Source organism: Macaca thibetana, chromosome 3 (assembly GCF_024542745.1).
Source record: "Macaca thibetana thibetana isolate TM-01 chromosome 3, ASM2454274v1, whole genome shotgun sequence".
Taxonomy (NCBI): Eukaryota; Metazoa; Chordata; class Mammalia; order Primates; family Cercopithecidae; genus Macaca; species Macaca thibetana.
The window spans coordinates 143893725-143907972 of record NC_065580.1 but is presented as its reverse complement, the minus strand read 5'-3'; the positions used below and the strand labels follow the sequence as shown (position 1 = coordinate 143907972).

At 50.2% G+C, this 14248-nt stretch overlaps 1 protein-coding gene across 1 annotated transcript in view; it reads left to right on the top strand.

The window, feature by feature from the left end:
• The window catches only part of GRID2IP (Grid2 interacting protein), a 44461-nt gene extending 39692 nt beyond the window's left edge, over positions 1-4769 (top strand). Inside the window, exons 20-21 of the mRNA XM_050784189.1 lie at positions 3300-3464; positions 3707-4769. Of these exons, the coding sequence (XP_050640146.1) occupies positions 3300-3464; positions 3707-3778 (237 nt within the window). The 3' untranslated portion in view covers positions 3779-4769. The remainder of the gene's footprint in view (positions 1-3299; positions 3465-3706) is intronic.
• The last annotated feature ends 9479 nt before the right edge of the window (positions 4770-14248 follow it).

Here is a 14248-nt window from a genome sequence, read left to right as displayed (position 1 = left end):
CAGAGCTAAGTCTCAAAATTACAAGGAGCAGCCTGTCAGGGTGAGACATTCCCACTGAGCCCCCCAGCAGGGCCTGGCCAGTGGGTGACAGAGGCCCAGATAGGAAGACAGGCAAGAAGGGCATGTGGCACTTCTCCCTGCTCCCCATCTCTGGCTCCAACACCCCTTGGCAGGGAACACAGGGTTTTCCCTAAGGCTGAAGCTAGGTAAGGAGGAGAGGTCTGGGGGCTGTGCCTGTGGCCAGGGCAGTAGGTGATGAAAGCGCCTGTCACATATCTCTGACTGCAGCACATGGGGCCTGGTGCGGGTGAGTGTCTGAGTAGGAATTTGATGTCAGATCCACCCCTGCCCCTTCCTCTTAGGCAGAAGATCTGCAGAGAATCATTAAGCAAACTCTACAGCTTGGGCAAGGTGCTTTTCACCATCTCCTTTCACCCACTTCACACCCAGATTTTTGTTTTGTTTTGAGACAGAGTCTCGCACTGTCGCCCAGGCTGGAGTGCAATGGCGCGATCTCGGCTCACTGCAACCTCCACCTCCCAGGTTAAAGCACTTCCTCTGCCTCAGCCTCCCAAGTAGCTGGGTTTACAGGTGCCCACCACCACACCCGGCTAATTTTTTGAATTTTTTAGTAGACACGGGGTTTCACTATGTTGGTCAGGCTGGTCTCAAACTCCTGACATCGTGATTCACCCGCCTCGGCCTCCCAAAGTGCTGGGATTACAGCCATGAGCCACCGTGCCCAGCCCACCCAGATGTTTTGCAGATGTGAAAACTGAGGCTGTTTAGGTGAGGGTTAGTCCACTCTAGCATCCCTCAGTCTAGGGGTATTGGCCTGCTTCCTTGGGCTTGGAGGTCCCCAGAGACAAGACAGATGGTCACATTCAAGGGTAGCCTCTGGGCCAGGTACAGTGGCTCATGCCTGTAATCCCAGCACTTTGGGAGGTCAAAGCTGAGAGATCACTTGAGGCCAGGAGTTTGAGAACAGCCTGGGCAACATAGCGGAACCCCATCTCTACAAAAGAATTTGAAAATGAGCCTGGCATGGTGGTGCATGCCTGTAGTCCCAGCTACTCAGGAGGCTGGGGCTAGAGGATCACTTGAGCCCAGGAGTTCAAGGTTGCAGTGAGGTATGATCACACCACTGCACTCTAGCCGGGTGACAGAGTGAGACCCTGTCTCAAAAATAAAATGAAGGCAGTCCAGGCATGGTGGCTCATATCTGTAATCCCAACACTTTGGGAGGCCAAGGAGGGCAATTCACCTGAGGTCAGGAGTTCGAGACCAGCCTGGCCAACATGGTGAAACCCTGTCTCTACTAAAAATACAAAAATTGGCCGGGCGCGGTGGCTCAAGCCTGTAATCCCAGCACTTTGGGAGGCCGAGACGGGCGGATCACGAGGTCAGGAGATCGAGACCATCCTGGTTAACACGGTGAAACCCCGTCTCTACTAAAAAATACAAAAAAATTAGCCGGGCGCGGTGGTGGGCGCCTGTAGTCCCAGCTACTCGGGAGGCTGAGGCAGGAGAATGGCGTGAACCCGGGAGGCGGAGCTTGCAGTGAGCTGAGATCCGGTCACTGCACTCCAGCCCGGGCAACAGAGCGAGACTCTGTCTCAAAAAAAAAAAAAAAAAAATACAAAAATTAGCCAGGTGTGGTGCCATGTGCCTGTAATCCCAGCTACTTAGAAGGCTGAGGCAGGAGAATCACTTGGACCCAGGAGGCGGAGGTTGCAGAAAGCCAAGATCGTGCCATTGCACTCCAGTCTGGGCAACAGAGCAAGACTCTGTCTCAAAATTAATTAATTAATTAATTAATCAATTAAAGGCAGCCTCTGCAAAGGAAATTGACCTGGCATATCAGACAGGCATAGGCCCAAATCCTGACTCATTTGCTTACCTGCTGTGGGACTATGGGCAAGTCACTTACCGTCTCTGAGCCCAGTTTTCTCATCAGGAAAAAGAGGGGTCATGAGAACCGCCACCACAGTGGTCATTAATTGATATGACCCTGGTGGGTTCAACCATGGCTCAGGTACCACCGTGCTTGCTGTGTGATCTTGGACTAGTTGCTAAAGTCTTCTGTGCTTTAATTTGTTCGCATGTGAAATAGAGATTATCTACCTCATAGAGGTGTTAAATGATGATTCAACAAGCTTGGAACAAAGCTTGGCACCGTTTTAAGTGCTGAAAACATGATAGCAATTCAACCACCGAATCTTTTTGCATGTATCAGATGCTATTCTAAGCCCTGGAGGTGCAAGGAGGGAGTGAGCTTTCACTTAGGCGGTAGGAAATGAACTTATGAACAATTTCAGATCATGACAAATGCTCTAGAAAACAGAGTAAGGCCTAAGGCCTGGTGCAGTGGCACACACCTGTAATCCCAGCACTTTGGGAGGCCAAGGTGGGAGGATCACTTGAGCCCAGGAGTTGAGACCACCCTAGACAATATAGACCCTATCTCTATTTTAAAAATCAAAAAATTATCTGGGTGTGATGGTGTGAGCCTCTGGTCCCAGCTACTTGGGAGGCTAAGGTGGGAGGATCACTTGAGCCTGGGAGGTAGACGCTGGAATGACCTGTGAGCTGTGATCACACCACTGCACTCCAGCCTGAGCAACAGAATAAGACCCTGTCTCAAAAAAAAAAAATAAAGGCCGGGCGCGGTGGCTCAAGCCTGTAATCCCAGCACTTTGGGAGGCCGAGATGGGCGGATCACGAGGTCAGGAGATCGAGACCATCCTGGCTAACACGGTGAAACCCCGTCTCTACTAAAAAATACAAAAAACTAGCCGGGCGAGGTGGCGGGCGCCTGTAGTCCCAGCTTCTCGGGAGGCTGAGGCAGGAGAATGGCGTGAACCCGGGAGGCGGAGCTTGCAGTGAGCCGAGATCGCGCCACTGCACTCCAGCCTGGGTGACAGAGCCAGACTCCGTCTCAAAAAAAAAAAAAAAAGGCCTAGAGAGTGACAGAGGGGCCTACTATAAATGGCTGGTTGGGGAAGAAGGTGGCAGTGGAAGCTTCTGATCAGAGACCCAGGGCCCGGCCCTGCAGAGAGAACAGGGGTGAATGGCCTGAGGCCGCACTGGCTGTGGCCAGTTCCCGGATGAGCTTAGTGGCCAGTGAGACTGGAGTCCCTTAACAGAACCCAGTTCCCTGTTGGACACAGGACCTGGCCCTTGGAAGAACTCAGGCCAACCGGGAATAGGGCTGCTAGGGGACCTGTCTGTCTGGGGCCACCACTCGAGACCCTGGGGGCATCAGCGGACTGGCTGTTTCCTTAACTGAGGCCTGTCAGTCCTTCCTGGAGACGGCCCAGCCGGCGCTTCGGGCGCTGGACGGGCTGCAGCGCGAGGCCATGGAGGAGCTGGGCAAGGCGCTGGCCTTCTTCGGGGAGGATTCCAAGGCCACCACCTCTGAGGCTTTCTTCGGCATCTTTGCAGAGTTCATGAGCAAATTCGAGGTGAGCCCCGGTGGAGACCTGAGGGGCCCTTTTGGAGAGGTGGGGACCAAAGGCCAAATGAAGGGATCCTCCATGAAGCCAGGGCTGGGAAAGGGGCCCCCGTGAGAGACACATCCCCCTAATCCCCTGGTGGGGCGGGTTGCAGCCTCAGTGCTGGCTGTCTAGTGTGGGAAGAGACAGGGAAGGCGTCACAGGTTCCTGGGACCACTGACCACCCCTACCTCTGTGTTCCCCCTCCCCAGCGAGCGCTGAGTGACCTGCAGGCTGGGGAGGGCCCGCGCAGCTCCGGGATGGTTTCACCCCTGGCCTGGTGACAGTGGCCACACCGCGTCCTCTGCGGCCTGAGCAGGGAGATGGAGGCCGAGAGGGCAGCCCAGACACTGCTGAGGTCCAGGGCCACTACGCCCTAGGCTCCGAGCACACCGCCAGCCTCTCCTGCAGCTACCTCAGCCGCCGAGCTGTGGCCGGGCCCTCCTCTGCCAACCCTTGTTCCTACCCCCAGCCCTGGAGCCAGATGCCCTAGGAGCGGGTGCTGAGTGTACCTGCGCCTGGAGGACCATGCTCCGTTGGCTTCCTGGGCCCACTTCCCGCCTCGCTCCTGGGCTGTCAGGGACACCCAGAGAGTGGATTACAAAGTGGCCACATTCCTGGGACATGTGGACCTTTTTTCTGATCCTGCTCCTAGCGGGTCCCTGCGAGGAGGCCGACACCCTTGAGCATGACCCTGCAGGTGGGCGCGAGACGGGAGAGGGCGGAAAGCAACGTAGAGGGGCCCTGGGGATGGGCACGCCCAGCCTGGGCCTTGGAAGCTGGCTTCAGAGACACAGGAGAGAGAGGCCTGGGAGAGATGCAGGGAAGGAAGGACTGTAGGAGGAAGACCTCCTATGTCAGGCTGCAGAATTGAGGTTTCATGCAGTGGACAAACCCGAACCTGTGTAGAAGTGGCCCAGTTGGAAGTGGGGAGCCTGGGAGTGGAATAGGCATAGTCAAGGTAGAGCATACAGAATGGGGAGGTGTTGAGGCAGGAGGTGAGCAGGATCTGGTGGCCGACTGCCAGACTTCTCACCTGGACGGATGGTGATGTTCCCTGGAGCAAGTCACGAGACCAGGGCAGGTTTGGGGCAGATGACACAATCTGGGATGTGTTTGGGACCCAAATGGTTATTTTCCATGTGCCTAGGCATACAGCAGGAGGTACCTGGGTACCAGGAGCAGGAGCAGGTGGCGTGGTGGGCAGGGAGGGAGGATGTGTGAACTGTTTCACCTTTTTTTAATTATCCGATTGGCAGATCCTTGCATCAGACAGCTTCCCTCATTGCACCTTTCTTTTTTTTTTTTTTTTTTTTTGGAAAAGTCTGAAATGGGCTTTAATCCTGTCTCTTGGATTCTTTTTCTCCCACTGCAATCAAATGGCTTGCATTGCACCTGGGCAGTACTGGTGACCTGTTCCATTCTTCCCAGTCTCCCCTAGGCCCCTCTTGGAAGCCATCTTTGCTTTTTTGTTCCTTGCACACAACTACCATACAAAAACGTCAAAACCAAAATATATACTGCAAGGGGGTTGTGGCTAGTGGGATACATTTCTCCCTAGCAGCTCAAGCGGAATCGTTTCCGAAAGTTCCCAGTGCCTGTGTCTCTGGGAAACATGTCAGGAGGTCAGTTAAAACCTCTGCAGTTTGGGCGCGGTGGCTCATGCCCGTAATTCCACCACTTTGGGAGGCCGAGGCAGGCGGATCACCTGAGGTCAGGAGTTCAAGACCAGCCTGGCCGACATAGTGAAGCCCCGTCTCTGCTAAAAATACCAAAAATTAGCCGGGCGTGGTGGCACGCACCTGTACTCCCAGTTACTTGGGAGGCTGAGGCAGAAGAATTGCTTGAATCCAGGGGGCGGGGGTTGCAGTGAGCCAAGATCCTGCCACTGCACTCCAGCCTGAGCGACAGAGTGAGACTCCATCTGAAAAAACAAAACAAAACAAAACAAAACAAAACAAAACACCTTACATGAGTGTAGAAATTATAGACTGCAACAGGCGTGATCTCCAGGCCTGGTTAGCCCACATGGCATTTTCCTGCAAGTTAGAAACACGTGTCCATTCCAGGAGTCCTAACCTCTTGGTTGCACAGTGTGGCAGGCCAAGCACCAGCTGGGTTTCCTCCCTAACATGCCTTGTATTGGTTTTCTGTTTGCTACAACAATAGTGCATAACAAACTGTCCCAAAACTCATTGGCTTCAAACAGCAATCACTTCCTACTCGGAAGTCTCTGGGTCCCAGTTCTGATCTGAGCTAGGCTCTGCATCCTTAGTCAGCTATGAGTCAGTGAAGCAGCTTTGGGAATCAGGCCAGGCAATCTTATGTCTAGGGCGTTTGGCTGGAAAAGCTGGTAGAGCCCTGTGGGGTCTCTCATTTTGCACCCAAATCGCCAGGATTCTTTTTATGAGGGAACCGGGGGTCAAAGAGCGTGAACAAGCAAAGGCACAGAAGATGGCTTGAGGCTGAGGCTCAGAGCTGGTACACTGTGCCTTCTGCCACAATCTGCTGTCCATCCAAATGACAAGGCCAGCTGATTCTAGGGGAAGGGAAACAGGCTCTGCTGAGAGATGTCGCAAAACCACTCCACACAGGGTGTGGATTCAGGGATAGATGGAGGATCAGGACCACTTTTGCAATTAATCTACTACATACCCTCTTGGCCAGGGGTGCAGATCCCAGCCTCCTTAAAATTCTCAATGGCCTTGGTGCTGCCTGGACCCAGCACAGATCTCGTTCCCCATCCCCATGTACTCACCAGGTGGCATGCTTCTGTCTGTCTTACCTGGTCATCCATGAATTACCTGACCTCTATCCAGACACTTAATCCAGGCCGGGCGCAGTGGCTCATGCCTGTAATCCCAGCACTTTGGGAGGCCGAGGTAGGTGGATCACTTGAGGTCAGGAGTTTGAGACCAGCCTGGCCAATGTGGTGAAACCTTGTCTCTACTGAAAATACAAAAATTAGCCAAGTGTGGTGGCACGTGCCTGTAATCCCAGCTACTCGGGAGGCTGAGGCACAAGAATCACTTGAACTTGGGAGGCAGAGGTTGCAATGTGCCAAGATTGTGCCACTGAACTCCAGCTCTGTTGACAGAGGGAGACTCTGTCTCAAAAAATAATAATAGTAATCGTGCCACTGCACTCCAGCCTGGGCGACAAAGCGAGACTCCGTCTCAAAAATAATAGTAATAATAGTAATACATAAATAAATGAAATAGATACTTAGTCCAGTAGGCAGTGTGGTCTGTGCCTGCCTGGCAACCAGTCTCACCCTTCTGCTGGGAAAAGCTTCTTGTTTCTCCTTTCAGAAATTCTCTCTCCCCTACTCCCAGGGCCTGGAGCTCGGGTAACTGGATAAGGATGATCCTTTGACTCTGGCTGTGTGGCTCAGAGTCAGTCCAGGCCTCCAGCTGGCACTGTTTGAAAAAGAGACTCACTTTGCTCTGGAATTTCTGGGTGTATAGAAGGTAGGAGTCAGGAGGGGCTTCCAACACCACCACATGAAGGTCACCTGCCTGGATATAAAGCTAGTACAGAAGAGAAAAAGAGGGGAGAAGATCACCATATACATCCCACTGTCCCTGGATCTAGCCATACCTGAAGCACACACTGGACCTGTCGGTCTTCAAGCCAACAGATTCTTCCTCCGTTTAAAAGAATTTTAAATGTATTTAAATTCCCTGGCTTAGGCTGGTTTGAATGGTTGCTATTACTTACAACCCTGAAAGGGTTAACTAACAGACCCATTAACAGATGCTGATAGATGTTCAGTAGTCAGTGAGAGCTCTTCCTCCATACACACATTGGCCAATGCTTTTTATATTTTATATATTTAGTATTATTATTTTGAGACAGGGTCTTGTTCTGTTGCCCAGGCTGGAGTACAGTGGCACGATCTTGGCTTACCGCAACCTCTGCCTCAGGTTCAAGTGATTCTCCTGCCTCAGCCTCTGGAGTAGCTGGGATTACAGGCACGTGCCACCACGCCTGGCTAATTTTTGTATTTTTAGTAGAGCTGGAGTTTCAACATGTTGGTCAGGCTGGTCTCAAACTGCTGACCTCGTGATCCACCTGCCTCAGCCTCCCAAAGTGCTGGGATTACAGACATGAGCCACCGTGCCAGGCCGGCCAATGCTTTTTAATTGCCTACTACGTGCCAGGTGTATTGCTGGGTACGAACATCTTAGAAGGCAGCCTCTCTGAGTTTGGTTACCTGGGGTTATGTTTTATGGTGGTTCTACCCCAGAGTCCGTGCAAAGCCCTGTATGCGACTCAATATCTGTACCACATCCACCCGGACCCCCTAGTTCCTCACCAGGTGACAAGGTGTGAATGCAGGCACTTATGCCTCAGGAATGCATTTATCTCCAATAATACTAACAAAATAACGTAGCCTAATGATATACCACCTTTCCAGAGAGTGATATCCGTTAATGTTTGTTTGTTAGTGTGCTCAGTGTTTTTACGGATTTCATTTCATTTTACTTTCACAAAAAACCCTCCAAGGTAGATTTCATTATCTCCTTTTTGCAGGTAAAACTCTGAAACTTAGGAAGGTTATGTGACTTGCTGGATCTAAAACCGAATTCTGTCTAAATCCAAAAGCCCCATCCTCTGAGTGAAAATAGCTGATATATATATATATATGCGCACTCTAAGAGCCACACATGCTGGGGGTTTCAACATAAAGCCCTTACTTCTTTTCTCTCTTCCTGTTCCCTCTATTCGTTTGCTAGGGCTGCTATGATAAAATACCATAGACTGGGCAGCTTAGACGGAAAAAGAAATGTGTTTTCCCACAGTTTTGGGGGTTGGAAGTCCAAGATCAAAGTGTCAGCAGGTTGGGTCTCCCCCAAGGCTGTTCTTGGCTTGCAGACAGGCTTTCTCCCTGTGTCTTCACTTGGTCTTTTCTCCCCAGCACTCCCTGGCATTTCTTTCTCCTTCTCCGTCTCCATCTCCTTCTCCTTTTTCTTCTCCTTTTCCTCCTTCTCCTCCTCCTCCCTCTCCTCCTCCTCCTCCCTGCAACCCTCCCTCCTCCTCCATCCTCCTCCATCCTCCTCCCTCCTCCCTCTCTTCCTCCTCCTCCCTGCCACCCTCCCTCCTCCTCCATCCTCCTCCTTCCTTCTTTCTTCTTCTTCTTTTTTTTTTTTTTTTTTTTGAGATGGAGTTTCGCTCTGTCGCCCAGGCGGGAGTGCGGTGTCACGATCTCGGCTCACTGCAACCTCCCCCTCCCAGGTTCAAGCGATTCTCCTGCCTCAGCCTCCAGAGTAACTGAGATTACAGGTGCATGCTGCCATGCCTGGCTAATTTTTGTATTTTTAGTAGAGATGGGGTTTCACTATGTTGGCCAGGCTGGTCTCAAACTCCTGACCTCAGGTGATCCGCCTGCCTCAGCCTCCCAAAGTGCTGAGATTACAGGCGTGAGCCACCGCACCCTGCCTCTTTTTTTTTTTTTTTTTTTCCATGAAGACAGGATCTTGCTCTATCACTCAGGCTGGAGTGCAGTGGTACAATCATGGCTCACTGCATGATTGCAGTAAACACCAAGTGATGCAGAGGTATGGAGGATTGCTTGTGGATTCAAGCAATCCTCTCGCCTCAGCCTCCCGGGCAGCTGGAACCACAGGCATGTAACACCATGCTCGACTAATGTTTTTTTTTTTATTTTGTAGATACGGGGTCTTGCTATATTGTCCAGGCTTCTGCCTCTTTGATTAAGGAAGCCAGTCCTATTGGATTAAGCCCCCTCCCGTGTGGCCTCATTTACCCTTAATTACCTTTCTCCAGATACACTCACATTCTGAGATACTGTGCATTAGGACTTCCACATAATGAATTTGGTGGTGGGGGGAGAGCGGTACAATTCAGTCCAGAACACCATCTTTGCAGGTGCCAGAGATATAATAGTCCCAGTCTCAAGGAGGCCTCAAAGATTTCTGTATGAGTTGACGATGCTTCACAGGGAAAGATTCTATCAGGCACAGGCTGCACTGTGGCTCGTGCCTATAATCCCAGCACTTTGGGAGGCCAAGGTGGGTGGGTCTCTTGAGGTCAGGAGTTTGAGACCAGCCTGGCCAACACAAAGAAATCCCATCTCTACTAAAAATACAAACAATTAGCCAGGCGTGGTGGCGGGGGACTGTAAATCCCAGCTACTCAGGAGACTGAGGCAAGAGAATTGCTTGAACCTAGAGGCAGAGGTTGCAGTGAGCTGAGATCGCGGCGCTGCACTCCAGCCTGGGCGACAGAGCAAGATTCCATCTCAAAAAAGAAAAAAAGAAAAAGAGAAAAAAAGGTTTTATCAGACAGGATTCTCCCACCCCATGCCTCTTCTACAAACTTGTATGCATCTGCTCCCGTCCTCATCACAGGGCATCCAGGCCTCCCTCCCCACTCCTCCAATTCAGAGTGAATTCCCTGTCTGTGCTGGGCACCTGCCTTCCCAAGCTCTCAGTCCGTCAGTGACCACAAATCACTCTCAACTAGCTCTTTCCCCTTCACTTGTAAATATCCTCTTCCCACTGCTGGCCACACAGCATGCTGGACAGTTCTAGACCTCGGCAGCTGCTGCCCTCTCCTTCCCCTTTTCTTTACTTTTTTTTTTTTTTTTTTTTGAGACGGAGTCTCACTCTGTTGCCCAGACTGGAGTGCAGTGATGTGATCTCGGCTCACTGCCTTGGCCTCCCGAAGTGCTGGGATTACAGGTATGAGCCACTGCACCCGGCCTACCCAGGTTCTTAACAGATAGTTTTACTGGGTGCTATGGTTTGGATGTTTGTACCCTCCAAACTTCATGTTGAAGTTTGATTCCACTTTTTCCAACTGGGGCTTGGCAGAATGGCTGCTGCAAAGAAGGGTGGCGAGAAGAAGGGTCATTCTGCCATTAGTGAGGCGGTGACCCCAGAATACACCAGCGCATCGGTGGAGTGGGCTTCAAGAAGTGCCCCTCGGGCACACAGAGAGATCCAGAAATTCGCCATGAAGGAGATGGGAACTCCAAAGGTGCACATTGATGTGAGGCTCAACAAAGCTCTCTGGGCCAAAGGAATAAGGAATGTCCTACACCACATCTGTGTGAGGTTGCCCAGAAAACGTAATAAGGACAAAGATTCACCAAACAAGCTCTATGCTTTTGTTACCTACGTACCTGTTACCACTTTCACAAATCTATAGACAGGCAATGTGGATGAGAACTAACCACTGATGGCTCAATACATTAAGTAAAATTATTTTTAACAAATAAATTTGGGCTGGGCGCGGTGGCTCACGCCTATAATCCCAGCACTTTGGGAGGCCAAAATGGACGGATCATTTGAGGTCAGGCGTTCAAGACTAGCCTGACCAACATGGTGAAACCCCGTCTCTACTGAAAACACACACACACACACACAAATTAGCTGGGTGTGGTGGTGTGTGCCTGTAATCCCAGCAAAAGTGAAAATAAAATAAGAAAAACAAGACAAAAAAATATATGAGAAGTTTTCTTTTTTCTTTTGCGTAAAGACTATTAATTGGTATGTAATGGACTGTATCTACCTTCCTGTATAAAAGGGTGTTCTGTATTTTTTTGTTTTTTAGACAGTCTCACTCTGTTGCCCAGACTGGAGTGCAGTGGTGTGATCCTGACTTACTGCAACCTCTGCCTCCTGGGTTCAAATGACTCTCCTGCCTCAGTCTCCTGAGTAGCTGGGATTACAGGTGTGCGCCACCATGCCCAGTTAATTTTTGTATTTTCAGTGGAGACTTAAGTTTCACCACGTTGGCAAGGCTGGTCTTGAACTCCTGACCTCAAGTGATCCACCCACCTCGGCCTCCCAAAGTGCTGGGATTATAGGCATGAGCCACCGCGCCCGGCCTGGTGTTTTGTCTTTGAAATCACTTTGATGGACTGCCTGTGATGCTCATCACAGTGTAGTCTGATGCTGATTCATTAATAAAACTATTTCATTCTTTTTTTTTTTTTTTTAAGATGGAGTCTGGCTCTGTCGCCCAGGCTGGAGTGCAGTGGCCGGATCTCAGCTCACTGCAAGCTCCGCCTCCTGGGTTTAAGCCATTCTCCTGCCTCAGCCTCCCGAGTAGCTGGGACTACAGGCGCCCGCCACGTCGCCTGGCTAGTTTTTTGTATTTTTTTTAGTAGAGACGGGGTTTCACCGTGTTAGCCAGGATGGTCTCAATCTCCTGACCTCGTGATCCACCCGTCTCAGCCTCCCAAAGTGCTGGGATTACAGGCTTGAGCCACTGCACCCGGCCCTAAAACTATTTCATTCTTTTCTACATTTGGAGCAGAAGTTTTACTGGGTTAGCAGGAGATATTATTTTCATTATTTTTCCCCAACAGTTACAGTGAAGACATCAGCCAAGGTTGCATTCATCTGAAGGCTTGACTGGGGCTGGAGTCTTCTTCCAGGATGGTTTAGTCATTTGGCTGTTGGCAGAAGGCCTCCTTCTGGCTGCTAATAAGAAGACTGTTTCCTACCACGTGGATTTTTCCAGATGGCTGCTTTGGTGTCCTCATGACCAGACAGTTAGCTTCCCCCAGAGGGAGTGGTTTGACAGAAACGGGAGGAAGCTGCAACACCTTTTAGACCTAGTCTCAGAAGTGACAAGCTGGCATCTCTATCATATTCTTTTCATTAGAAGTGAGTCAGCCAGGTGCAGTGGCTCATGCCTGTAATCCCAGCACTTTGGGAGGCTGAGGTGGGCAGATCACGAGGCCAGGAGTTTGAGACCAGCCCGGCCAACATGGTGAAACCCCATCTCTACCAAAAATTTAAAAAAATTGGCTGTGGTGGCACACGCCTGTAATCCCAGCTACTCGGGAGGTTGAGGCAGGAGAATCACTTGAACCTGGGAGGCGGAAGTTGCAGTGAGCCAAGATTATGCCACTGCACTCCAGCCTGGGTGACAGAGTGAGACTCCATCTCAAAAAAATAAAAAAGAAGTGAGTCACCGGCCATGCGTAGTTGGCCAACTGGACAGCACATGCCTATTGTCTTGGCTTCTCAGGAGGCTGAAGTGGGAGGATCACTTGAGCCCAAGAGGCTGAGGCTGCAGTGAGCTATAATCAAGCCACTGTACTGTAGCCTGGGTGATGGACCAAGACCCTCTCTCAAAAAAATAAGAGTCACTAAGTCCATCCCATATTGAAGGGAAGGAGAATTCAGCTGCCTCTCAATTGAAGTGTCATATCCAAAAGCACTGAACTATTACATATAAGGAGTGCCAATAATCTGGTTAACTAGTATTACAAATCCAAAAATTATCATACATTAGTCCCTGCACAAGAAAACTACAAGTACCGTGAAATCTTGCAGCTCTTCTGTGAAAGAAATGTGAGAGTTTCCCAAATGTGACAGTGGCCCTAAAAATTTCCAGGGTATAACCAAAACAAGTAGAGAAGATAAAAGAAATGTTTTCACACTATCAAAAAAATTATTTTTCAATCAACCATGCTAGAGAAAAGACAGTTTTTCTATTCTTGCTATAGGAAATATGAAGAGGCAATCAAGGAGTGTACAGTGACAAAAATGTAAGAAAAAGCCAGGCACAGTGGTGTGCACCTGTAATCCCAGCACTTTGGGAGCCCAAGGCAGGAGGATCACTTGAGGCCAGAAGTTCGGGGCTGCAGTGAGCCATGATCTTGCCACTGCACTCCAGCCTGGGCAACACAGCAAGACTCCATCTCTAAATAAAATAAAGACAAATGGGAAAGTTCACGATCATTATTAAATTTTTCTATTTCTTCTTTACTTAGAATGATGTTAAACAGCAAACAAGAAACAGCGCAAGTTGCAAAAGAGACTGCAAAAGGAAAAAGCTTTATCTTTTAGAATTTTAACAACAGTTTTCCGCATTGCTTTTATTTACTTATTTATTTTTTTGAGACCGAGTATCGCTCTGTCGCCCGGTTGGAGTGCAGTGGCGCGATCTTGGCTCACTGCAACCACTGACTCCGGGTTCAAGCAATTCTCCTGCCTCAGTCTCCTGAGTAGCTGGGATTATAGGTGTGCGCCACCACGCCCAGCTAATTTTTGTATTTTTAGTAGAGATGGGCTTCACCATGTTGGCCAGGATGGTCTGGATCTCTCAACCTCATGATCCGAGGGCCTTGGCCTCGTGAAAGTGCTGGGATTACAGTCCTGAGCCACGGCAGCCGGCCTGCCTATTTTTTTTTTTTTTTTTTTTTAATTGAGACAGGGTCTCACTCTGTTGCCTAGGCTGGAGTGCAGTGGTGGAATCTCCGCTCAATGCAGCTTTTGGCCCCTGGGCTCAAGCGATCCTCCCACCTCAGCCTCCTGAGTAGCTGGGACCACAGGTGCGCACCACCGTGCCTGGCTATTTTGTTGTTGTATTTTTAGTAGAGACAGGGTCTTGTCACATTGCCCAACCTGGTTTTGAACTCCTGAGCTTAAGCGATCCTCCCTCCTCCGCCTCCCAAAGTGTTGAGACTACAGGCATGAGCCACGGCACCAGGTCCTCGCCCCTGCCCTGCTTTTTGAACCGGGAACTGTGCATTTTCCTTCTGCCCTCGGTCCCACAAATTATGTAGCAGATCCTGTTTGTCGGCTTTGTTTTGTTTGCAATTTCTTGTGACGTCCTCATCCCATAGAAATGTTTACTTTTCTTTTCTTTTTTTTCTTTTCTTTTTTTTTTTTTTTTGAGATGAAGTCTTGCTCTGTTGCCAGGCTGGAGTGCAACAGCATAATCTCGGCTCACTGCAACCTTCGCCACCTGGGTTCTAGAGATTCTCC